This window comes from Podarcis vaucheri, assembly GCF_965113315.1.
Source record: "Podarcis vaucheri genome assembly, chromosome: 8".
Classification (NCBI taxonomy): Eukaryota; Metazoa; Chordata; class Lepidosauria; order Squamata; family Lacertidae; genus Podarcis; species Podarcis vaucheri.
Genome location: NC_138766.1, coordinates 40,928,547 through 40,954,092, shown reverse-complemented (window position 1 = coordinate 40,954,092; position 25,546 = coordinate 40,928,547). Strand labels below are relative to the sequence as shown.

Below are 25,546 nucleotides of genomic sequence, written 5' to 3'. Positions count from 1 at the left end.
CCTCAGTAAGATCCCTTCCCAGGACACTTGCTACAACAAAACAAAAGCCAGTCAAATCTTCAGCCAAGGGAAAAAAGTTGCAACGGCAGACAGCTCCCCGCAAGTTCGGTGCCCAAAACTCTCTTGTCCCCAGCTCCACGTGTCTGCTCCCCGACTTCCTGCAAGCGTTCCCTACCCGCGGCCGCCTGGCTACCTCCGGGCATTTTGTAGTCTTCCCAACCCAGGCAAAAGCGCCGGTCCCTTCGGCCGGGCCACCTTTCCCTGCCCTCCCTGACTCGCCGTGCCGTCGCTTCGGCAGAAGTCAAGTCCCAAGGCGAGTTAACTTCCGAGAGAGAGAGAGAGAGACCTGGCGACCCCCAGCACATTTCGGGGTCTCCCCTAGGCTGGGCGCAAAGTGCGCGCCTCTCCGCCCGCTGCCCAGCCGGAGGATGGGGCGCGAGCTGCTACCCCGACGGGAGAAAAGGCAGGCCGGGCAAGTTGGAAGAAAAGCCTTTTGTGCCCCAGGTGAAGAGCCGGGTAAGTAAAGCGAGGAGGAAACTGCTGCGCGAAGTGCGCCTGGCGCCGGGAGAGAACAAACAAAAGGGGGACGAATGTCCGCGGGGAGCAAGAAGGGAAGGCGAGTTGTGCACGGGGAGGGGGGGGGCGCCCGTGGACAGCGAATAGGCGGCCGAGAGGGAGAGCGCCGGCTTGGGCTCTGTACCCCTCAGCGGGGCGCGGGGGGGGGGCTGCTCCTGCGGGCGCGCGCGCGGAGCTTCCTTGCATGCGGGCTGGCGGCGGCCTCGCTGCCCCCCTCGCGCCCCTGCGAAGACGGGGGGTGAAGGAGGAGGAGAGGAGGCGGAGGAAACTGCAACGCCAGGAGGAGGAGGAAGCGGCGGCGGAGGCGACCGACGAGAAGGGAGCCTGGCGGAGGCGGAGCCGGCGCTCGAGCCCGGCCGGCCTGCACTCCGCGCAGCACGGCCGCCGCCGCCGCCGCCGCTATCGGCAGCAGCAGCAGCAGCACCACCAGCAGCAGCAGCCTCTCCCGGTGAGTAAACATGGCCTGCCTGCCCCCCCGTCCTCCTCCCGTGTATGCTTCGCCAGGGGACTCGAGGCCTCGGTGGAGATTGGGCAGCCAGGCCCGGAGTTGCGAGGGGAGCTGCGGCCTGGCGCGGCCCCGCCGGCTCGCCCTGCCCAGCCCCGCGCTCGCCTTTTGTTCCGGCTGGCGCGGCCGGGGCCTGGGGGGAGAGAGAGGGACGGGGCGAGAGGCTGCGCCGCGGCCTGCAGTGGGGCCGGGAGGTGGGGAGGCAGCAGCGTGGGAGCCTCGCGCAGGGCACCCTCCTCCTCCTCCTCCTCCTCCCCGCGCTCCCACCTCCGCCTCGGCCGGGTGTTGTCACACGGAAACCTCCTAGGAAATGCCCGAAGAACGGGGCGGCGTTTGCTCCAGGGCCGCAAGGAGCGTGGGCATCCTGTTCCATTCCCCGATCCTAAACAACTAGCAGCTCTGTACCCGGATCACTTGCCTTTCTGTACTTCAGCTAAGAGACCCTGGTCGTAAACTTTTTTTTTTAACAGCGTTACGCCCCTAAGCGGTGTTTTTGTTTGTTTGTTTAGTCTTTGCAAACTAGGATCCTAAATTCCTCCCGCTCCACGCACACTGCCCAGCTTCAGACGTTTTGGGGCTTTCTCCCGTGTAGTTTTTAGACTTTCCTTTCAGCTGCAGAGAGCAACAACAAGCTGGGAGAAAGGGGGGGGGGGGAGAGAGAGAGAGACTGAGATGGACAGTGGGAAGACCCTAAGAGCTCTCCCGTATATAACCTATGAGACCCATGCAGGCCCCCTTTTCTTCTTTCTGTCATCAGAAACAGTGAAGTTTGTAGATAATTGTTTCTGTTTTGAGGTAGGCCTCTGAGTTTCGCAACTAAACTGAGTGCAATGATTTTCTCTCTCTGATGTAGCCACTCATTAAAAGAGCACATCATTGCATCCTCCACCTCCATCTTGAAATGTATCTCTGGCTTTTTGAGTACTAGACAGGAGCTGTCATAAGGGTCCCAAAGTGTAAAAGATTCAAAGCAGTTACGAACTTCAGTTTGTATAGGAGTATGCAAGCTTTCCAGTTTCACAGAGCTGTTTGGGCAGTAGTAAAAATAATATTATTATTTAAGCATTTTTGAAAACGGTGACATACTTTGTATTTCAACTTTTGCTAAACTTATTTTATCATATGGTTTGCTTTCCTGTCGGTTCTAGTAAAAAAGTCATGCATCAAGGTGCACAGAATGACAAAGTTCTGATAAAGGAGAAACGGACCATTAATCAAAATGGGACAAATTCAGCTGAAGTCAAGGACACTTGCTTCCAAGTCAGGTGTTTAGGATTGGTACCTTTGATTCCAGATAGAGTACTAGCCAATCAAGATTAATCTCTGTATTCTGAAAAATTATTACTATAATCTCCTCACCATGTTGACACAAGTAAAATATGAATCCAACTTGAATTTCAATAAAATAATGACTTTTATTTGAAAATGTGATCTTATTGAATTGAGATCTTATATAAAGTAACCACCGTGAGATCTTGGGATGAAAGGTGGCATATAAATCTAATAAATCTAATAAATCTAATAAATAATAAAATTTGTAAAAAAGAAAAAGAAAATAAAAGAGACTATAACCGAATAGTCCTTAGTTGGTCTACAATTTAAACAAAGGTCAGTGATAGTTTTGTTCTTCACACTACCTCTCCTTTCTCAGCACAATGGCCTAATTTATCAGTAGGGTGGAGTAAATCTGTTTAAGATTCTGTGCTTTTACTATGTGCTTTGAAGGAATTTTGGGATATGGATCTCCTGACACAGACTCTGATTAGTCTGAGCTTTGATCCCTTTAGCAGAGAAGCAGCCTACAAAGAACTCTTCGTACATAAAATCTGATTTTGTTCTTGGTGCTGTAGCAGCATAAGCCCAGACCAATGCTAATAAAGCAGCATTCTATCCTGTTTCTACAGTGAGAACAGCAGATGGGGAGGAAGCCTTTGTTGCAAGATGACCTGTCTGTTTGCCTTCCTTGTGCTGTTTAAATTGAGGTGCATATGTAATATAGCACTGGAGCGAAGAGCTGTACTGCCTAAAACTGAACATTAATCACACAAATAAAGGTTCAATAAATGGTGGAGCAATTTCACACATGGGGAAGGTATCATGTACGTGAGTGTTCACGAGATTTCCCTACCCCAGTTATTTAAAATGCTACGTTAAATGCTTCTGCTGCTGTGGTACAGTGTTGAGGGCTCAGTATCTTGATACAAAAGAAACAAGCAGACCTCAAAACAAACCAAGGGAATTTGTCACTTGCAACCAGTGGTATCATGGGTGCCAATGATGTTTGCACAAGCGCACAGTCTATACGACACTCCAGGAAGTAATGAATGAGTAAATCGGAGAGAAAGTAATTTTTTTCTGGTGATAAAATATAGCCGTTTTGTTATTTTGCAAAAAATGTGTATCTAGTGTATGATTATTGCATAAAGTTGCAATTATAGTAAACATTCTTGAGCTTCTCTATATACAGCTCTACTGATTTAAAGAGAACCTTTATTCCACTACATATCTTTACAGTGGTACATACACTTCAGGTAACATATGCTTCAGGTTACAGACTCCGCTAACCCAGAAATATTACCTCGGGTTAAGAACTTTGCTTCAGGATGAGAATAGAAATTGTGCTCCGGCTGCGCGGCAGCGGCAGGAGGCCCCATTAGCTAAAGTGGTGCTTCAGGTTAAGAACAGTTTCAGGTTAAGTACAGACCTCCATAATGAATTAAGTACTTAACCCGAGGTACCACTGTACAAACATTGCATTCCCTTCCTCCCTCAGAGTTACTGCATGTAGTAAAAAAGGAATGTTATCCTATATGTAATTTCTCATGCTCTGTCATGGTCTAGTCTGCCATATGAATTGCTTTTTCTTTATATAATCAACCTTCACAATTTTCTTCTTTAAATTTTTCCTGTTGAATCTTGCAGTTCAGTAACATAGGACACTTGTTGACTTCTTCCAATTGCAAATATAGATATAGAAATCACCCAACATATTGACAAACCTAATCAAACTTCAAAGAGTAAGGTACTCAGATATACCAAATACCTTTTTTTTTGAAAAGCTAAAGTTTTATGCTTAAGATAATTGGAAGGATATGATTGGATATATATTGATTACAAAGTCCATATTAGGGCAATAGTTTTTGAAGCTCACCAAAATGCCATAAAATTGTGTGCAAGCTTTTGATTTCTGGAGAACTATTCATCAAGCTAGATGTTAAAACTGCAAGGGGTGAAGGGGACAGGAGGGGCTGCTGGTGTTAGTTAAGCTATCCATGTCTACATCTGGCAAGTTTTAAGGCGGAGCATGAGAGGAACTAGCAGACATTCAAATGATTTGCATTCAGGTTTCATGTTGCATTGTGGCCGCCTGAGAAGAAAATGCATGCATAACGACCAAGACACCATCTCTGAAATATAACAACCAGCTGTAATTCAGTTCTGCTTCCATTCTTTGGTGAAACATACAGGTTCTTTTGGTTATGGGGATGATGAATAAGGAGAAAAGAGGTAATTTTTATATAAACAGAGGGAGATATCAATTTTAGGTGTGCTAGATAATAAAAGTACATAGAATCCAAATTGGTTATTTTTATCCATCATGCACCTTCAGATAATAAAGTCCCAGCTTTAGGTGGTGTTTGCTCTCCTTGTGGTTAGGAATCCTGCTTTTGTAAATTTAAATTAGGTATTTCTCAAGTTTATTGAGTTAGTATGCTTTGATTGTGTTCTTGAAGCTACCAGCATGAGTTTGACCAAATTGCGGGAGGCAGTGGAAGACAGGAGTGCCTGGCGTGCTCTGGTCCATGGAGTCACAAAGAGTTGGACATGACTAAATGACTAAACAACAAAAAATGCTTTGATTAAATTCTTTCAGTTAAATATGAGACTGCCTATTGGTAAATTTGGACGTAGGAATTCTATCTTCCCCATTTCCATTCAGGAAACCAGAAAATTCAGGATTCAGTGTACAGTGGACCCTCCGGATGTGAACTTAATTCATTCCAGGGGTCCATCCGCAACCTGAAAAGTCCGTATCCGGAGGTGCCGCTTCTGCGCACACGCACAGCACGATAGAGTGCTTCTGTGTATGCACACGCTGCGAAACCCAGAAGTATACACTTCCAGGTTTGCCGCATTCACAACCCGAAGTTTACGTATTCGGAAGGATACGTAAGTAGAGGTACGACTGTATAGTATTAAAATTTTTGAGTCTGATCATATGTATGTCTTACTGACTTTAGTCAGACGTATCAGTTACGTGAGCACAGGATTGCCTCTTTGGTTGTAATCTGTAAAAGTGTGGCATAACAGAACAGTTATGTGCACGCTAACCTGCGAGTAATGTACATTGAATACAGTGGGACTTAAATCTGAGGATGTATGCTACTTAATTGCACTCTAAAGAAGTAATGTTGTGTAAGCAAAACTTTTGTCAGAACACAGAAATTAAATAACCAGCATTGTATGGCTTTTGATGGCACTTCAGGAAAATTCTGTGTCTGGAGGAAGCGTTCGTAGATGGATTTGGTTTGTTCTCTACACACGTCAATTGAAGTACATAATGCATAACATGTGTAATTGCATCAAGTTGTAAAGATACATGATGTTAGCCACATTTTTCTTTAATGTAAGTGACTTCAGGTGACAAGTTATGTGTGCCTCTTTTTAACAAAGTGTAATGATGCTATCAGAAGAAGTCTCATTGAGATCTTGCAATGGAATATTCATTAACTGTGTTTAAATAAGGCAGCAATGTCATTGACAAAATGTATGCCTCTGATCTTCCAACAGGTAAATGTTATGATGTTGGGCATGTTTTATTTCTTTCAAGTATTAAGAGGAACATTCTAGTTAAAACATGTCATGGATAAAAAGTTGTATGATAACAGATACAGGCTATTTTAAGCCTATAGAGCCCTGTTCAGCAAATACATTACACAGTGGCCATGCTTTTGAATTGAGCAAGCATAGGAGAGCCAGCCCACCAACAGTAGATACACCTGCTGATTTGCTCCTGCATAAACGGTGACATAAGCAAAAATTCCTTAATTCCTCTTTCTCTAGTGAACAGTAAAAGTGGCTTTGGTAGAGCTTCTGTTACTTTTAATGAGAGGTCATCAAAGAATCCTTTGCCATCATGTTAGAAGGAGCAGCTGAGGTGCACTATGAGGGGAGGTTTCTACCAAAATCATAGCTACCCTGGTAAAATGAAGCTAACAAGTCCTGTGACAGAGGGCCGGTTCGTACATGTATGTATATCATTTGATTCTTGATTGTATAATTACTTAATAGGTAAAGGTAAAAGGTAAAGGACCCCGGACAGTTAAGTCCAGTCAGAGGTGACTATGGGGTTGCAGCGCTCATCTGGCTTTCAGGCCGAGGGACCCAGTGTTTGTCCACAGACAGCTTTCCAGGTCATGTGGCTAGCATGACTAAACCACTTCTGGTGCAACAGAACACTGTGACGGAAGCCAGAGCACACAGAAATATCATTTACCTTCCCGCCGCAGCAGTACCTATTTATCTACTTGCACTGGCATCTCTACCAAATTCTGAGGTGATATGCAAGTTTTATCTCTGATGCTTGATATATGATGGCACATTAGTCACCAGATGCTGAATTATCTGGTAACTAACATACATGTGTGAACTGGCCTGCCTCAGCTTTGTGGGAGAAAAAAGTATGCTATACTTTTGTTGCTTTGATTCTCCAATCAGTAGAAGCTGTAAGAATCAAGAAATAGCAGGAAATATTCCTCTCTAAATTTGTGCTTTTACATTTCTGTTGCTCTAATGGGTTAGAGAATTCAAAAAATAATACATAGGTATTATTGCTGTAGAAATCATTGAATTTTTATTTATTTTGCCTCATAAAATGTAAATGTGTTTACATTTACTGGGAGAAAAAACATTTTGCTTAATCTCAGTGTTCTGGAAAATTTATAGCAAGTTTTTAAATATTCCATTTTGGCAAGGTGCCTGAGTCCGCAGCTCTAGGTTTTCTTAGACTCATCTCAATCCAGTGTTAGGCCCAGTTTTGGGACCAAGACAGCTTTGGTCTCCTTGGTGATTTATACTGGGAACTGTACAGGATAAATGCATTTTGTTAGATCCGTTGGACATTTTGGCATGCCATCAAGCATAGTATTCTGAGCTGGATATCTGGGAAGGGCCTTGGTGGCATGGTGTTACAGTGGTTCCAGTTCTTCCTGGAGCACCAGTTTTAGAAGGTAGTGGGAGATCTGTTTGATGCCACAGCCTATGGTGCCCTTTTGAGTTTTAGCTTGTTCCCATGCTATTTAACATCTGGGACAGATGAGCAAAAGTTTGGTGTCATCCAATATGTGGATGGCACAACCAACTGTTCTCCTTTCCATCTCATTTTAAGGAAACTGTTTAGGTCCTGAATTGTTACCTGGAGGCAGCAATGGATTGAATAAGGGCAAATGTATTGAATCTTAATCCAGGCAGAGATGCTTATGGTCAGTCGTATTGATCCAGGAATTGGGATTCAACTGTGGTTGGCGCACCTATTGAAAACTCAAGTCATAGCTTGGGAGTTCTTATGGATACCCTGGATGCTAAGTTCTCATCTGTGGCCAGAAGTGTCTTTGTCCAGCTGAGATGATGCATCAATGTCTGTTGCTGTGGAATTCAGATCTGGCCATGGTGACCCATTCCATAATTGCATCACATCTGAATTACTGCAATGCACTCTCCATAGGACTTTCTTTGAAGAGTGCTCAGAAACAACTAGTTCAGAATGCATTAGCTTGGTCATCAATAAAGGCTGTAAAGAGGGTGTTCCTAACTCCCTTCCTGAAACAGCTGTAGCTAGCTTCCTATCATGCTGGGCATATCATCTTGCTGCTGATAATTTTTAAAGCTACAGCGTTTGAAACTCACCAGGTTCATTTTGCACCTGGCTATCAGCCAATTGTAAAGATGCCTGGGCACCAGGATGACACCACCACCCTCTGGAGGTGCATGCCTGGGGATCCTTGGATCTTGACTGTTTTCACACATCCTGTAGAATTCTATCTGTATCTGTACAGTCAGAATTAATTTCAGGAACTAAAAAGTCATACTGCAAAATATGATGACTTTCGAGCCATCTGGCCCAAAAATGGCAACTAGGCATTCCATTTTGGCAATTGTAACTCAGGTTTAAGGAGCCATTTGGCGCCTAGCTTATGTATCAGAGTTTCTAACACTGAGATATTTTAAATAAGACTAATTTGCCTTCCCAAATAGTTGATTAATTTAAATCAACTTCAGAATTCAGCCCCAGGTCCCAGGCACTTTATCAAAAGACCTCCTTCAACATTCCCACTCATGCCTTCAGCTACCTACAAATGCAAATAGGCGCATTTTGTTGTTGTTGTTTAGCCGTTTAGTCGTGTCTGACTCTTCGTGACTCCACGGACCAGAGCACGCCAGGCACTTCTGTCTTCCACTGCTTCCCACAGTTTGGTCAGACTCATGCTGGTAGCTTCGAGAACACTGTCCAACCATCTCGTCCTCTGTCCTCCCCTTCTCCTTGTGCCCTCAATCTTTCCCAGCATCAGGGTCTTTTCCAGGGAGTCTTCTCTTCTCATGAGGTGGCCAAAGTATTGGAGCCTCAGCTTCACGATCTGTCCTTCTAGTGAGCACTCAGGGCTGATTTCCTTAAGAATGGAGAGGTTTGATCTTCTTGCAGTCCATGGGACTCTCAAGAGTCTCCTCCAACACCATAATTCAAAAGCATCAATTCTTTAGTGACCAGCCTTCTTTATGGTCCAGCTCTCATTTCCATATATCACTACTGGGAAAACCATAGCTTTAACTATATGGACCTTTGTTGGCAAGGTGATGACTCTGCTTTTTAAGATGCTATCTAGGTTTGCCATTGCTTTTCTCTCAAGAAGCAGGCGTCTTTTAATTTCGTGACAGCTGTCACCATCTGCAGTGATCATGGAGTCCAAGAAAGTAAAATCTCTCACTGCCTCCATTTCTTCCCCTTCTCAGTGAAACATCTTCAGATCAACATACATAGGACAAAGCTGTGTATTTGTTAGAGCACATTTACTAAATGCGGTGCACTTGTTTCTTTGCACACATTTGCCTCCCGTTTTGTGTTCATCATTGTGGCAGCTAGAGGAGTAAAAGTCTGACATTTGGTAGTAGACTTCGTTGTCCGTATTGAACTGACCACATGATCCCACCATTTAACAACCACAAGTTCAGTTAGGAACATGTCAGTAGCAATCTTCCCCAACCTGATTCCCTCCACTCCCATCAGTTTCATTACTATACGGCTGTTCTAGCTAGGACAGAGGAATTGTAGTCCAAAACATTGGTAGGGCACCAGGGTGGTCAAGGCTGGTCAATTTCTCAATTTATTGAGAAAGTACGTATGAAATAGCCTCCCTTTTTAGAACTAAAACCTTCCTTTATATCTACTTGAGATTTCTTTACACATGTTATTTATCCATTAATATACTTCATTATTTTGTTCCAGTCAAGCTTATTGTATACTGTAGAGTAGATAGCTATGAAATGTGTTCAGTGGGGCTTACTCCTTATCAAGTGCTTAGAATTATAGCTATAGGTAAATGAAGGTCAGAAAACTATAAGAAATGACCTCACAATTGGGAGCATTAGTGTAGTGTATTCCCAGTGACTCATCTCAATCATAAGGTGTTTTCCCCCCTGCATCCATCACAGCCCCACATACAGTAGCTTTAAGGTGCTACTGGAAGGAATTTTTTTATTTTGACTATGGCAGACCAACACGGCTACCTATCTGTAACCAGCCCCACATACAGACAGCCTTAAGGTTATACAGGTATTAAATATTCAGAACAGGGGCTTTATAGTAAATACGTCTGATTCAGATGGTTGAAGAGACAAAGTTTGATGCTGCAAATTGATTTGGTATAGGATCCAATTATACAGCATCCCAATGAAATTGATTGTGCATGCAGAGTCACAGGGAATTTTTGGCTTGTGTTAGTTGGCTGTAGAATGGAATCTTTTGGCCAAATCGGCCATCTATCTCAGCTGTAATGTCACTCTTACAGATCTTTGCAAGCATTTATAGTAGCAAAACTTCTCTCAGACATTACAAAATCAAAAGGGAATTTCTTTTTTTAATATCTGCTAGCTGAAGACAGCAAAATATAAAAATGTGACATTGAAACCTTTGTCTGTTCTCATTTGGAGGGTGATTAACTATTCATGCAATTGTGCTGACATCGTGTTCTCATCTCTTGCATTGTTCTCCCCCTTTTTTAAAAAAGACAATAAGTTGCAAGATTTTATTTATATAGATCTCACACACTGTCGGCTCCTTCCTTGCTGCATAACTCAGGAGCTTAAGAGTAGCATGCTCATTACTCTGGAGAAATTTGCTTTGCAAGGATCTGTATTTGGTATGATTCAAAACTTGCTTAAGAGTTACTATTTAGAGTTGGAGCAATGGACCAGGCAGTTGCTAACATGCACTTCTTTATTTATGTTAACTATTCTGTAGGACTTTGGGTTCAGCCCTTGATAGCATGAGCATAAATGTGCTATTTTCATATTTATTTATTTTACAAATTTATAAACTGCTTCAAAGCTATGTACAGCAAGATAAAAATAATTACACAAATATAAATTATTAAAACCTTATTGACAAACTCTGACCATAATAAAACCTACAGCTATACAGTTAATATTTCATAAATGACTGGGTCATGCCATAGGGAAAGCCTTCTTAAAAACATATTCAGTAGGCATCTAAACATCACAATGCCGGATGCCTGTTTAATTTCAGATGGTAATTGTTTGCAGACGGCTGCAGCTGCAGCATTAAATTCCCGTTTCTAATACAAACTAAGCTCATGTCTGGGGCATGTGAAAATCTCATTTGTGCCCCATCTGAAGAGCACAGTTTCCAGCCAGGGATGTATGGGTTGAGGCATTCTCTTAGGTAACTTGGTCCCAAATATGTAATTATTTATAAAGTAGACAGATTTAATATAGGATTATAAGCATGTTTATTCCACTGAGTTCAGTAGGACTTGGTCCAGAATAATTGGAAATGACTACTTTCCCTATGTGAACCTACTTGGACCCTAAGATCAACATCAAAGTCCTTTTCTCTGAGCTTCCTCTGAGAGCTGTTTGGAGTTTGGCAATAAGAGAATGGGCCAACTCTCTGGTAGTTGTGGCATGCCCTCTCCAGGGAGTTTCCTGGTATTGAAATATGCCTGCATTGGAAGGGGTTGGACTAGATGACTTGTGGTCCCTTCCAGTTCTACATTTTTATGATTGTATACTGATCGATTGCACTACTTCCAGTAAGCTACCCAGTCCAATTCAGTGTTTTAACATTGGTCTATAAAGCCCAAAACAACCTGGGACCTATATATTTGACAGAATATTTTTCCCCCTAAAATCTGACAGACACCCAAGCTAAGATCTGTTGGAAGGTCACTTTTATGGTCCTGACACAATATAGGGTGTTCTCATTGGCAGTACCTCCTTTGTATTGAATCCCCTCTTTAAGGTAGCTGTGTTTAGATGACAGGTAAAATACAGTCTTCCAGGCCTTTGGAACTTGATGCCCCTTGGAGTTGAGGCTTGGTGTTGCTGTCTTTATAATGGAAGTTTGATTTTGTTTTGTTTTATATAACCCTTCATATCATATGTAAGTTCTTATCTGGAAAAGCAAAGGGCTTAAAAAGGTGAAAGAAGTAAATCCAAATAAATGGATAGAATACAGTCATGCCTTGCGAATCAAAGGTTTTGCCTCCGGAACACCGCAACCCGGAAGTGAGTGTTCCAGTTTGTAAATGTTCTTTGGAACCCAAACGTCGTGACAGGGCTTCTGCAGCTTCCGATTGGCTGCAGGAGCTTCCTGCAGCCAATCAGAAGTCGCACTTTGGTTTCCGAACGTTTTGGAAATCAAACAGACTTCTGGATTGGATTCTGTTCAACTTCCGAGGTACGACTGTACAAATAAATTACGAATTCTCAGTTATCTACACTAAAGATTTTGAGGAGCAATTTTGAATCCTACTTTGGGGGCATATCCAGATTAGCAACATTTGTTAGGATGTGTGCTTGGAACAGTTACTGCAGTTTGCATCTCATACAGTGAGTTTCCTATAGGACTGTACATCAGCAAACAAGTGTATCATGGCAGAGGTGTTTGCCTCTTCCAACAGTGTTTCCTCAGTTTTGACAATAGGCTTCACACTGCCAAGCAACACAATCACTTTCAGCAATAGTTGTAAACGTATTCATGACTAAAACTGTTTATATATGAGGAAATAACTTTAGATAGTCGACTCACAAAATATAACTATTAGTAATATTAAGTTATATCAACAGAAGCAATAATTCGTTTTTTTATAGATATACAGTGGTACCTTGGGTTAAGTACTTAATTTGTTCCAGAGGTCTGTTCTTAACCTGAAACTGTTCTTAACCTGAAGAACCACTTTAGCTAATGGGGCCTCCTGCTGCTGCCGCGCCGCCGGAGCATGATTTCTGTTCTCATCCTGAAGCAAAGTTCTTAACCCGAGGTACTATTTCTGGATTAGCGGAGTCTGTAACCTGAAGCGTATGTAACCTGAAGCATATGTAACCCGAGGTACCACTGTATACTATATGGAAATTGATGCAAATATACACAAATATATTCACTATTGTTTGAGGGTGTCAGTGGAGCCTGTTTCCTTGCTGCGTATGTATCTGACACAGGATTTTTAATTTCCACATCCGAAGCATGTCAGACCAGGAACATTATTTGATATAATTGATTGGAAAAGTAATATTTATAAGCCCATTTTTATAAACAGTTCAGAAATATTTGCAAATTAGTGGCAGTGTAGCATAAGAGCAATTTTTATGTTATGGTACATCATTTTGATTTTAAATGTATTCACTTCGCATATATTGTAGTTGTAATATGATTGATAATACCAGTGTTATGACTTAGTTTACATGTTGCTAAGCACTAATTATTACATAAGCATCACTTATAACAGTTGGGTTATCTTGATGTTGTAATGTTGTAAGGATAGGAATCTTCTGTACTGTTCTTCAGATTCTACTTTGCAGACCTTGGAAGGAAACTGCTGTAGTGGTAACAATGTGAACATCACATTGTAGCTATTTAACATAGATGGACCAACTTCTTTTTTGATTCATCAAAAGTATTCTGTGCCTTTAAAAGCTTCCTGAACAGGGAATTCCCCATTATATGTAAGCCAGATACACCAGCTGAACTTTTACAGAATTTGCTACAACTTGATAAAATGTATTACCAATTCTAGATTATTGCACCTGAGTTTCTTATTCTTTGTGGGTTTTATATTGATGCCATTGAAATTGTGTTCTCTAAACACCAGTGTGCCCTTGAAAATAATTTCTCAAAAAGTAAATTGCATACCTTACAAGAACCATTTAATGATTTCAAAACAGATGTGTCATTGTTTACATATGACGTGAACAACAGACCACCTCATCTGATACTGTCCCACTAGCAGTTTGAAAGTGGGTTAGAAGCCTCTAGTTAAAACACAAATAACAGGCTTTGATGCCAGGTAGGAAATTTTGTAGCACCCATACATATCACTTTTTCTGATCTGAAATCATGGAAGATTTCCATATATTTGTTCCCAATGTGTGAACCTACAGAATACCCAGTAGTATCATATCTATTGAAAATGGCTCAAAATAGTTTTTAAAAGTAGAAAATGTGTTGGTATCAAAAAATGAGAAAAGTTTTAAAAGCAACTGGGTATTTTGTAATGTCAGAATGTGGAAAGCTGGCAACAGTGTACGGCGGTGATAGAACATGGAAGTTACAATTCATGTTTAGTATCTTTTTTTTAAAAAATGATACTATATAAAAATGGAGATGTACCTTTTAACAAGTTGTCTATTTACCTTTACCCTTATATTTTGTTAAGCTGCTAAAACCTGACTTTCCACCATTTGCTGGAATTTGTTCTGTTTTGGCATTTACCTTTTAAAACCTGACACTCTGTCAAAAACTATTAAGTTAAAATAGGACTTTTCCATAATTAGGTGAAGAAAGAATGGTGCTTTACTGGTACAAGTGTCCTTACTGCTTCTGTATACGTTTCAAAACTATAACCCGAATTAGATGTTACAGACAAGGTCAAATGCAAATTTGGACATATACCGTACCTGAGGCTGCAGAGAAGCAATTGTGGGAAAGCTTTAGAGCATGAACCTGGTGGGCCTTTGGAGCCTGTATTTTTGAGACACTGGACTTACATTTGGCTTTTTAAGAAGGCGCTGTATACCTTAAGAGCTTCTACAACCTTCACTCTAGCACGAGAATAAATATATTCTGCTGTCATTTTGTGTGCAAGCTGTTCGACTCTTTAATGATACAGAAATGTTTCATACATGAGAGGCTTTGTTGTGTTTCTGTCACACTTGTGCCAATTTGCAAAAGTGAATATTGCAGCAGGTTTTATAAAAGGTTGTAAGAGTTATTAGCTGTGCTGACAGCACTTTTGTTGATAGGCAGATTTTCTAATTCAACCTTCATGTTTCTGAAGTTTGATGTGTCTGAATGTATCAGTATGTTAAATAAGGCATGGAGATGTTTGAAGGTGGAACGGGAAGTTTTCAGATCTTAAGAGAAGAGATGGAAAAGCATTGATCCCCCTCCCTCAATATTTTACAGTCACTTCTGATTTCTTCCTTCTTAACGTCTCATGATTTAATTACTTTTAAATTAAAGTATTTAGGATATAAATTGTATGTTATTTGTAAATCACAATAGGGCAATCCAGATCAAGCCTTTATTTTTCCTTTGAGTTCAGGGAAATCCAGAAGATGGCTAAAGAATATCCAACCTTAAAGGGCATCAGATAATTTATGTTCTAAAAGTAAAACAAAAAGATTTAACTCAGATAATGGAAGAGTAGGAAAAAGCACTATGGTAGTTATGCCACTTCTGCAGCAGGCCTGAATGACTTGCACCCTGTGCACCCCCCATTTTCAGGAGAGGAGGTTGCATGCAAAAGGAAGAGGAACTGAGAATATGCTGGCCGATAACTGGTTTTCAACATCATGATATATCACCAGCTAAATATCACAATATCTTGATATATTATGATCTATATCTGCTGTTGTGGTGGGCCTTGGCGGGCCTCGTGGTGACGGGCCCTTTCCATTCCATGATGGCGGAGGGGGTGCAAAGGGTCCCTCTGTTCCTCCCCGTAGCATCGCCGTGCTTCCTTGCAGCAGCAGAGGGCCTTGACGGAGCTCCCTGTGGCAGTGGAGGGCTTTAAAATTTAAGGTAGTAGATTTAATAAAAAATATTAAATAAACTTCCTTCTGCTTCCACACTAAGAGATCTACTGTCTTTTTCCATGTATAAGTCTAGGTTTGTTCCCTAAAAATAATGTCAAAAATTAGGGGGCATCTTATGCATGGATACATCGTCTCCATTTTCTTAAATCTGAGTCCCCCCCCAATAGGGGGCATCTTATACATAGGGGTGTCTTATAGACAGAAAAATACAGTAAGAGAAATCTATGCATGCATAAGCCCCACTGAGTTCAACTAAATTTCTACTTTCCTGGGAGTAAGCCTCATTGAATTCAGTAGGGCTTGTTTGTGAGTAGACACGCATTTGCTTTGCACTGCTTACCAAAAAACACTTTCCCCATCATTCTCACATAGTACCCAACCTCCCATTTCAGCATAAATCTTCCCTCCATTCCCCCCCACACACCGAAGCCCCCCCCCTCAAAGCCCTCATTCTACCAATCTCTCCCTTTTTATCACAGGGAGGGCAAGCAAGTAAAAAGATAGTTTCCTTTATACAATAAAAAACCCTTTTTGATAGGGAGGAAAGCTGTTTAGGGAGAACCAACAACATAAACACCACCATAAAATAAAATAAACTCTTCCCCCTCTTTTTTTCATTAATGGGGAAAGAAAGAATAGCTTTCCAGTTCTTTGCTTGCATTCTTCGTTTACTGTCTAGCCGTGGGGGGTAGGGGGTGTTCCTCTGCATAATTAGCTGAGCCCTAAGTGGAAAGATACCGGTGAAGCATATTGCCTTGTTGAAACACTTTATCACGATGTTATTTCAACACAGGTATTCAACGATATGGTGATTTATTGGGCAGCCCTATTTACATGTAGGCAAAATGATTATGACAGTAGTTCTTGGCTTGGAGAATAAATTTGTTAATAACCTACAAATGAGGTTTCTGAGTATGAACAGTGACACATCTGCAATGACCTGCTACAATGATGGGAGTCCCAGATTAGCTCTACTGATGTGCAAGCCTTGCTACTGCTTTGCCTTTCTCCATAGGAAAGCTGGAGTGTTAAGTCTCTGCTTCAGCAACCAATTGTGTTTTGACATTACATTTAAATTCACAGACCACTGACAAATCACATTAATGACTGTTAATCTGCCTCAAGAGGCTGATCCACCATATATTATACAGCATTTTCAATATTAAAACAGAGATAAAGCATAACACAAAAAGTTCTAAAAAGCCTGAGCCAAATACAAAGGGCTGACTCATTGCTGCTGTAATATTGAACCATGGTGTAGCATTACATCTGAACTGGGTGTACTTGCTTTTAATGAAGTCTGATAATGATACAAAGCATAAAATTTAGGACTGCTGCTAAAACTTCCTTGAAATTTATAATTGTTGAAAAAATTCCTCAGAATTATTGTAGAGAAGATAAACAGGAAGCAATGATGAATTTCACTGTAGGGAATTACTCCAGTTGATCAGTATTACTTAATAATTAGAGAGTTGTTTTCAGTTGAACTCTGTTAACTTCTAGGCATATTTTTATTTGTTTACCTGTAGAAGGTCAGTGGGACCTGAACATTCTCAAGGTTAAATACAAAGTCAGTGGCTGACTGTTGCAAGGCCAGAGACAAATCCAATTAAAATAAGTGAGAGTCTTCTCAGTGAAATCAGTAGCTTTAGGTCAGAGCTGTAATTGATTAAATGGCGTTTATCTTTGCACAGACAATCTGGTACTTTGCAGCATACACAAGGTTATTCTGCCGCACACTAATTGTGAGAATGTCCTAATCCAGAATACTTGCTCTTGAATCCTTTTAGAGCTATTAATGAAGTAAGATAAGTGTTGTGTAATTATTCCATATGAAGTAGTTTGCAGATCACACTATAAGTGCTGTAGAAATCAATTTAGTCATAGTTTCTGAATCTTTTACATTAAATAAATTGGCTGCCTAGAGATAAAGACTAATATCCCCAAAGAGCAGTAGATCCCCCCCCAAAAAAAATTAAATCTCAAATGCAGTGTAGGATGTAGAAGATTTGACACGACAATTTGGAGTCCGTTACACTTTTTCAGCTTCTATGATTGCTCCACAAGTACTGGAAATTTACTTAGGCTACAATTGAAAGCACACTTATTAGTGAGTATTCCCTCTTGAACAGACCTTTACTTTCTTCTGAATAAAGTTTCCTAGGGTTTCACTGATAGTATGTTGCAGTAAGAAATGTTTGTGTGTCAGATATTTTATTTAGAATTTAATGTTTCTAATTTCAAATGCTTTAAAGCAAAACATGAAAATAGGTATAATAAACAGTAAAAGCTACTTTATCAGTACAACTAAAAAATAAAATAAAAGCTATACTGAAAATATGTAAGAATAAAATGTCAGTTTGAAGGACTATTAATGCAAAGGCTAAATTAACCACAGTGTTGGTGCGATTTTATAAAGGTTCAACAAAAACTGAAGGTTATTAGAAACAACAAATTAAAATGAAATGTTTAGATACAAAGTTTTCTTTTATAAAGGGTATTGGTTTTACTTTTCTAGAATATCAGATGTGCAGTCTTTCCACTAATAAAAACTTGCTCAGTGGGAAGCTATTATTGTGTACTTTCCAGAATAGTGCTATTAGATACTTGTCAAATGGGTATCTAAGCAATAAATGTGTTAATCTGGTATCAAAGGTCGTTGTTTAGAGTTCTAGTCTTGCTGGAAAATCTGGAAGCTGAACACTAAAGCTGCATGCAAAAATGCTGTCCTAAGTGTATAGTTAAGATATTTCAGACAAAAATACATAAGAAGAAATCCTAGAATGTTGTCTATTCATCATGCATAATCCTTCCTTTAAAGACTCTGAAAAATTAATACTTACTCTTAGTGGAACAGTTAATAAGAAAATTGAACTACGTTCAAAAACTACATGTTTATAGCTACCCTACCCCTTGTCCTTGGAAGCTTTATAAGAAGCTGCTGCAGGAGAGGGATTGCAAAAAACATCATGGGAGGAGTGTTTCTTGCACTAAGGTGAAACTGGTGTGCATAATGTGCATTTTTAGCTCATACAGACTTTATTTTGGGTTTCTTTCTAGACTTTGAGAGCTGAGTTCATGCTGAATTCACATAACAGTTACCAATATCAGAAGCACAGGTAGCAAATCATAACATATACAGGAAGGAGATTCCTAGCACAAGGTGAATCGTATTGCACTAAATGTGGGCTGGCCAATTGCCAGTAAAATAGTAACTCATGATGGGAGATATATTCTTCCTGTTCTGCAGTTGAATAGCTTCTATTGAGTTCTTAAGGAGAAAGTAAGAGATTGCAATTAGTGAATTCATTAAGGCTCACAAAAGGCAGGAGTAGAAGCCAGGCTTTCCTTATATCAGTGCTGCCATTGATTATATAGAAGTGTACAGCTAATGTTGACTCAGTGTTAAAAGAGGAAAGAAAGCTCTTTACCTACTCTGTAAACCTGCAATGCCTAGAGGAATCATCAGTAATGTGTCATTGTATATTGCATGATCCGTTCATGGAAACCTGATATCTACATTTTCTTCTTTCTTTACTCACCCCTTGCGGGAAGTGTTTATAAAACGACATTCTCAGAGTATGCACCTTCTACAGAAAAGGAGAGTCATGAAAGATACTCAGTTTCTTTCAAAATGTGAACAGAAGGGATCTGTTGTAATTTTAATCCAAAGCTTAAGCCTCAAAAGACTGATCAGCCAACAAATCAAAGATGAATACAATAAAAAATATATAATATAGTTTGCAAATAAAAATGGCATATGATAGTATGTTGATATTTCTTTAAGCTTATACTTTGGTTATGTAGATCTCTTCACCATTGCTGTAGTGTAAATAATGTGTCTTTCCAAATCTTTATTTCTCCTCTTCCCCACAGGAAATGGGACTTCGAAGTTAAATGAGACTGGATAACGCACATCAATGAAGAAGCTCCTGCATTACATGCTTTAGGGGAAGAACTTCAGAAGAGTCAATCTGCCAGATTTGCTGTACTTTCATAATGAAGAAAATTAGTCTCAAGACCATTCGTAAGTCTTTTAATTTAAATAAGAGCAAAGATGAAAGTGACTTCGTTGTAGTTGCACAGCCATCGTTAAATGATTTTGGAAAAGATGACTCCTTGTTTGGTAGCTGCTATGGTAAAGATTTGCCGAGTTGTGACATCAACAGTGAAGATGAGAAAGGTGGAAAAAACAGATCGAAGAGTGAAAGCTTAATGGGTACGTTAAAAAGGCGGCTTTCAGCAAAACAGAAGCAGAAAGGCGGCAAAGGTAGCACGCCATCTGTTAGCTCTGCTGATGATGACACCTTCTCTTCTTCTTCTGCTCCAATAACCTTCAAAGATGTGAGAGCTCAGAGACCTCTTAGATCTACATCCCTCCGAAATCACCATTATAGCCCAACTCCGTGGCCGCTTCGTCCAACAAACTCAGAAGAAACATGTATAAAAATGGAAGTGAAAGTAAAGGCCTTGGTCCACTCCTCAAATCCAAGCCCTGCACTGAATGGTGTTCGCAAAGATTTCCATGACTTGCAGTCCGACAGTGTGTTCCAGGAACAAAACAATGCATTGAAAAGTACAGAATCTCAGAATGGAGATTTGCATCTCCATATTGATGAACATGTGCCTGTAGTTATTGGACTTATGCCTCAGGACTACATTCAGTATACTGTGCCTTTAGATGAGGGAATGTATCCTTTGGAAGGATCACGTAGTTACTGTTTGGATAGTTCCTCACCCATGGAGGTTTCGACGGTTTCTTCTCAAATGGGTGGCAGTGCATTTCACGAAGAAGAGGGTCCAGTGAGTCAAGATGTAGTAGTTACCCCAGATATCTTTGTTGACCAGGCAGTGAGTGGTTTATTAATTGGTACCACAGGAGTCATGTTGCAAAGCTCTAGAGTCAATCACAGTGATGTTCCTCCGCTCTCTCCGTTGCTACCTCCAATACAGAATAATCAAATCCAAAGGAACTTTAATGGCCTAAACGCCACAGATGTCCATGTGGCTGAAAGTATGCGTTGCCATTTGAATTTTGATCCTAACTCTGCACCTGGAGTTGGAAGAGTTTATGATTCTGTACAAAACAGTGGCCCTATGGTTGTGACCAGCCTCACAGAAGAACTGAAAAAACTTGCAAAGCAAGGGTGGTACTGGGGCCCAATTACACGATGGGAAGCAGAAGGAAAATTGGCCAATGTTCCTGATGGCTCGTTTCTTGTACGAGATAGCTCTGATGACCGCTATCTTTTAAGTTTGAGTTTCCGTTCCCATGGGAAAACTCTTCATACAAGAATTGAGCATTCAAATGGCAGATTTAGCTTTTATGAACAACCAGATGTGGAGGGACATACGTCTATAGTTGATCTCATTGAACACTCCATCAGGGACTCTGAAAATGGAGCATTTTGCTATTCAAGGTCTCGATTGCCTGGATCTACAACTTACCCTGTCAGACTGACCAATCCAGTATCTCGTTTTATGCAGGTGCGCTCGTTGCAGTATCTGTGTCGCTTTGTTATACGCCAGTATACCAGAATAGATCTGATTCAGAAACTGCCTTTGCCAAACAAAATGAAGGATTATTTACAAGAAAAGCACTACTGAAGGCTTATGGGAACCTTGCATCTTGCACTTTGGGAACAACAACAAAATAAAATAAAGAAGAGAGATTGAAATACCGTTTACAAACTTTAATTGCTATCAGTCTTTTGCTGCCATAATTTCATTTTGTGCATAAAGAAGGGTAATTCATTTTTATTTGTTTAATGGGTGGTCTGGGTTTTATGTTTTAAAATAATGATCTCAGCATATTTTTTTTAGGAGAGTGAATAGCTATCTTTCATTCAGTGTGCAAAATAATCACAATGTGAATGATAAAAGTTTTCCTAAAACTCCCCATCTCCTTTGCTGCTAATCCACTGTGATTTTTATGCATTTGAAGCACATTTCATGTGTTTTCGACCATAAGTAAAAGTTGACACTTGATGGGATATGTTTTGTCTTTTTCAAACAGCCTGGTTTTGTTTTGTTTTGAATTTTAAAAAAGTGGAAAAATTGTGCCGGTATACAGAATTTAGATGTATGCTGAGAAAGATTTCCCAGTATCCTAATTAAAAACATAAAGTTAACTGTAGGCTGGAGGGAATGTGTGACGCAACAGTTATGCAACATATGTTTTGAAAGCCTCCTTTCTCCTAAACTAGTTTCAAAGATTGTATATATTGTTTTGCGCTTTTTTTGTTAATTCTTAACCATTTTTTTAAGTTTTAAAAACAGCCTTTCAAAACAGACTTGGGGGAAAATATTGCTAGTATTCTGTATTTAGACAAAAGTTAATGTAAATCAGAGGCCATTTTTTAAAACTATTTGATATCCCTGTAAAACTGATTTTGACTAAGCTATGGTAGCACATGGTCGGATAACTGAAATCTATCCTTTTTCGGATAATTTCAACATAGTGGGTTCTTTGCCGGTAGGATTTTAAAAGTTATTATTTGACCAGAAGATCTAAACATTACCCCATATTTCCTGCAAAATTGAGACATCATCTAGCCAAAGTTAAGCCAATTCAAATTTAATTAATTTCATAGATGAGTTATGCACATGCTTAAATTTCTCCCATAGAAATTGATGGGATTAGCAAGTACTTAACTTTGCTAGATAATGCCCTTAAATGTTTTTTTATTTGCTTAGCATACATTTTCCATCATTATATTCATTTCAATATGTAAGTTGGGAAGAGAATAAATTAAAATTATCCCCAAAGTTTCATTTTTAAAAAACCTTGCATGTTTTGAAATTAAGACTGAATTGATTACATTATGGCGTAATCCCTATAGGAAATATTCCAGTGCATTACCAGACTCATTTCTACTTAGTCTTATTCAAAACAAGGAAAAGCAGTTCCATTTAATATGCAAGATATGGGAAAATCCTGCACTAGGTTTTCCAGAGGAAGATAGATTTACATAGTTTACACAATGGATCCAATCCAAAAGTTGGTTCTGTAGAAACCAGCAGGAGAAGTTGCTGCTGGACCTAAATGTAACTAACTAACTTTGGATTGGGGCCATTAAGATTTGTACTCATGGGACTGCTTCTACCGAGCATTATATGGTGGAAAGGAAGTATTCCTGTTTGCATTAAGGAAAGATCTAGTTAATCAAAATGTTAGCAAGCAGGAAACTGAACTCTGAAATTTCTGGAGAAAAAAAAGTAGTATTTTGGAGGCTAGTTTGTAGGTTACAAAATTTATTTTGTGCCATTTTCAAATGTATTGTTTTAGTTTTATGTTTTTCCTCCTATCCTCTGAAAGATATGGCCATTAGTAATTTTCTTTTTCATCTTCCCATCTCAAAAATTTGAATACGTTTCTGTTTAGTGAAAAAATATTAAAGGGTGATAAAGTTTTGAAAAATCTTCGTTTCTGGATAATTCTCTATTGCTTGTTCTACCTAGCCTTTTTGTGCTCTGAATGAGTTTATAATATTAAAGTACAGTGTTGCTGCAAGGTGCTGCAATGGTGCCACATCCTGGGTTGCCTGAATCGATATGCTAAACTTCTATTTTTTAAAAAAATATTTTTAGATCATAGTGTTTAAAAAGAATATCAGAGGCAAAGCATGACTTTTGCTGTGGGAGTGAGAGGTGGAAGTGTCTCTCTTGCCCAGTTAAAATAGGTTCTGAGGTGTGGGGAGTATTTAGAGAGATGTATTCTTAAATTCCTGAGCAAAGTATTCATGGGTGTCACTTACTGGCTTTGCCATCCTGATATTTATGCAAAATCTTCATTTGGTTTTCTGATTTTTACCCCCAAAGCAAGACTACAAATTTTATACACAAAAGGCACAATAATATATACTATGGTACAGTGTTTTGAGTCTGAGGAAGAAAGAAGTAATTCATTTTATACAATAGGAAGCATACTTGTTAGCTTAATACCCTTGTCATTTGGGGGGTGGGTGCGGGGTATTTCCCCTTCAAATGCAAAAATAAAATAAAAATCTGTGTGTTTGGAGTAAAAACGTTTCCTGGAATAATAATCTGTATTATGGCAAAGGTCAAAAGTAAACATTATCCTGGTGTCTAAACTCTAAATAATGATGTTACGAGTTATGATGGTATTACAGTTCCATATGAGTTGTATATTTAGATCTCTAATGTTCCAGTCATATTGCTGTTCTGAGACAGCATGAACGTGCATGCTGCATTCCTTCTCATACTCTCTTCAGTTCATTTGTATTGAAAACAGGTTTTCAGAGGTAGTTCTTGCAATGCTGACTGATTAGCTTTTCACCGCTTTCCTCTTTGCTCTTGTAGCACAGTTCTACAGGAGCAGCTGCTTTCTTCCACTGTGCAGTTTAGTGGACTTGGGGAAGACATTGTGTCCCGATAAATGGCACATAAAAGTATTAAATTGTTAGATCTGCCTTTGCCCTTCCCGTTGCTAGGCCTTCATCTTCTAGCAAGCCAACCTCTCATCAGCTAGAGCAGCAACCCCAATGCATACACTTTCCCTCAAACACATCTGGGCTAAGCAAGCGGTCCAGCTGGAAAAAGTCCCCAGTAGAAGCAGCTATTTTATCTTTTGCTGCTGACAGCTACCTAGGAAATGCCTGAGCGTGGATGAGCAGACATAATTGCAGCATTGATGCTGGCATTTTGTTTCTGCTCTGAATAGTCCTGAAGCAAGTGACCAAGCTTGTTCAGGAGGTGGGGAAACATTTCAAGTGTAATCCAACACCATCTGCCCTGGAGGATCTTCTGGCCCAAAACTGCTTAGGACAATAAGACAGACAGAATGAGTGGCTTCTGCTCTATGTATTTCCAAGCTTCAGTTTGGCATTTGGGGGCAATTGCTCCTTGAGGTGAGTTGCACCCATGTATTACATAAAGGAATGAGTACATTTCAACTGAATGATTCCATTGAAAACACTTTTTGAATTGCCTTTATTGCTCTGTTCTTTGTACTTCATAGGATGGACATATCTCATTGCCACAAATATCTATGCGTTATATTCAGTCACATTTTTGTGCGTTTTAACTGGTTGCCTAAATGGCCTGCTCATATGTTCAGTGTAATAACAGAGCTTATGCAAGACTTCATAACAACCTCCAACAAACATAGTCTGCTAGAAAGCAGAAGCCCCTGTTCACAGTTGCTGTTGAGTTTCTCCCATGTGACATTGCTCATGCCAATAGATTACTCCTGCAAGATGTTAATCTGAGTCATGTTTAAATTGCATTTAACACGTAGTGCATTCTTAGATTGACAGTTTATAACACTGAAGGAAAGGGACACTTGAGTTTTGGGAGAACTACATCAGTCAAGCTGCTCAGCATTTGTGTTAACCTGTTGAGGTAATTTCCTAAAGTTTTCTTACTATTCTATAAACAAACGGCATAGATTACATATCAACGTTTTTCTGCTGTTGAAACATCAGCAGAAATAATAAACAACTTCTGGGAGGGTTGGTGGAATACTTACGCTTGGTTATGATGAAAAACACTATTGCCTCTGCACTAGCATAGCTTGGTTAATAACTGCCGTTTAAACATGCTAATACTATAAGCAGAAAAGGCTATTGCAGATTGGCAGGAAAAATAGTGGTGTAAAATTAGACCGATAACAAGTTCATGATAAAAATAAGACAAAGAACTAATTAATTTGTATGGAGAAAGCAAATGAAGTCCGTAACATAGGAAGTTTGTCCACACTGACTGGTAGGGACTCTTGAGGGTTTCAGGCAGGGGTCCCTCCTGAAACCCTCTGGCCTTCCTTGGTGGGAGTGCATCACTTTAAAACAAAACTACTGATTACATTTTTCTGAGGGCAATAGCTGTATTTTTCAGATAGGTTTCGAGAAAGCAAATGTGAACTGCAGCGGTGATTTCTGAGCTTACAATGAGTAGACTTTGGTGTAAGAAACAAAGGGAACAATCCAGTTTGACGGACCTCCACATATAGACAATAGGATCCAAAAGCCCAAGACTGCAACAGGTCAGTATGTGGTGCCTCTGGCAGTCTGGCACCTGCATCCTTCGTGTTGGTTGCAGTCCCAGCAGAGGGCCTCTGTAGCCAGTGTGTCCAACCGTTTGCTGCTCCCTCCTTTCTCAGATGTGGACTTTAAAGCC

General features: G+C 40.1%; 1 protein-coding gene across 1 annotated transcript; it reads left to right on the top strand.

Annotated features, from left to right (window-relative positions):
* The first annotated feature begins 215 nt into the window (after positions 1-215).
* On the top strand, positions 216-23,988 carry SOCS6 (suppressor of cytokine signaling 6). Its single transcript, XM_082235265.1, has 2 exons — positions 216-516; positions 19,286-23,988. The coding sequence occupies exon 2, from the start codon at positions 19,409-19,411 to the stop codon at positions 21,014-21,016; it is 1,608 nt and encodes a 535-aa protein (XP_082091391.1). The 5' UTR covers positions 216-516; positions 19,286-19,408; the 3' UTR covers positions 21,017-23,988.
* Positions 23,989-25,546: the final 1,558 nt, after the last annotated feature.

Excerpts from the sequence above, each read along its gene's own strand:
- SOCS6 (XM_082235265.1), top strand. The coding sequence starts at position 19,409 with ATGAAGAAAATTAGTCTCAAGACCATTCGTAAGTCTTTTAATTTAAAT.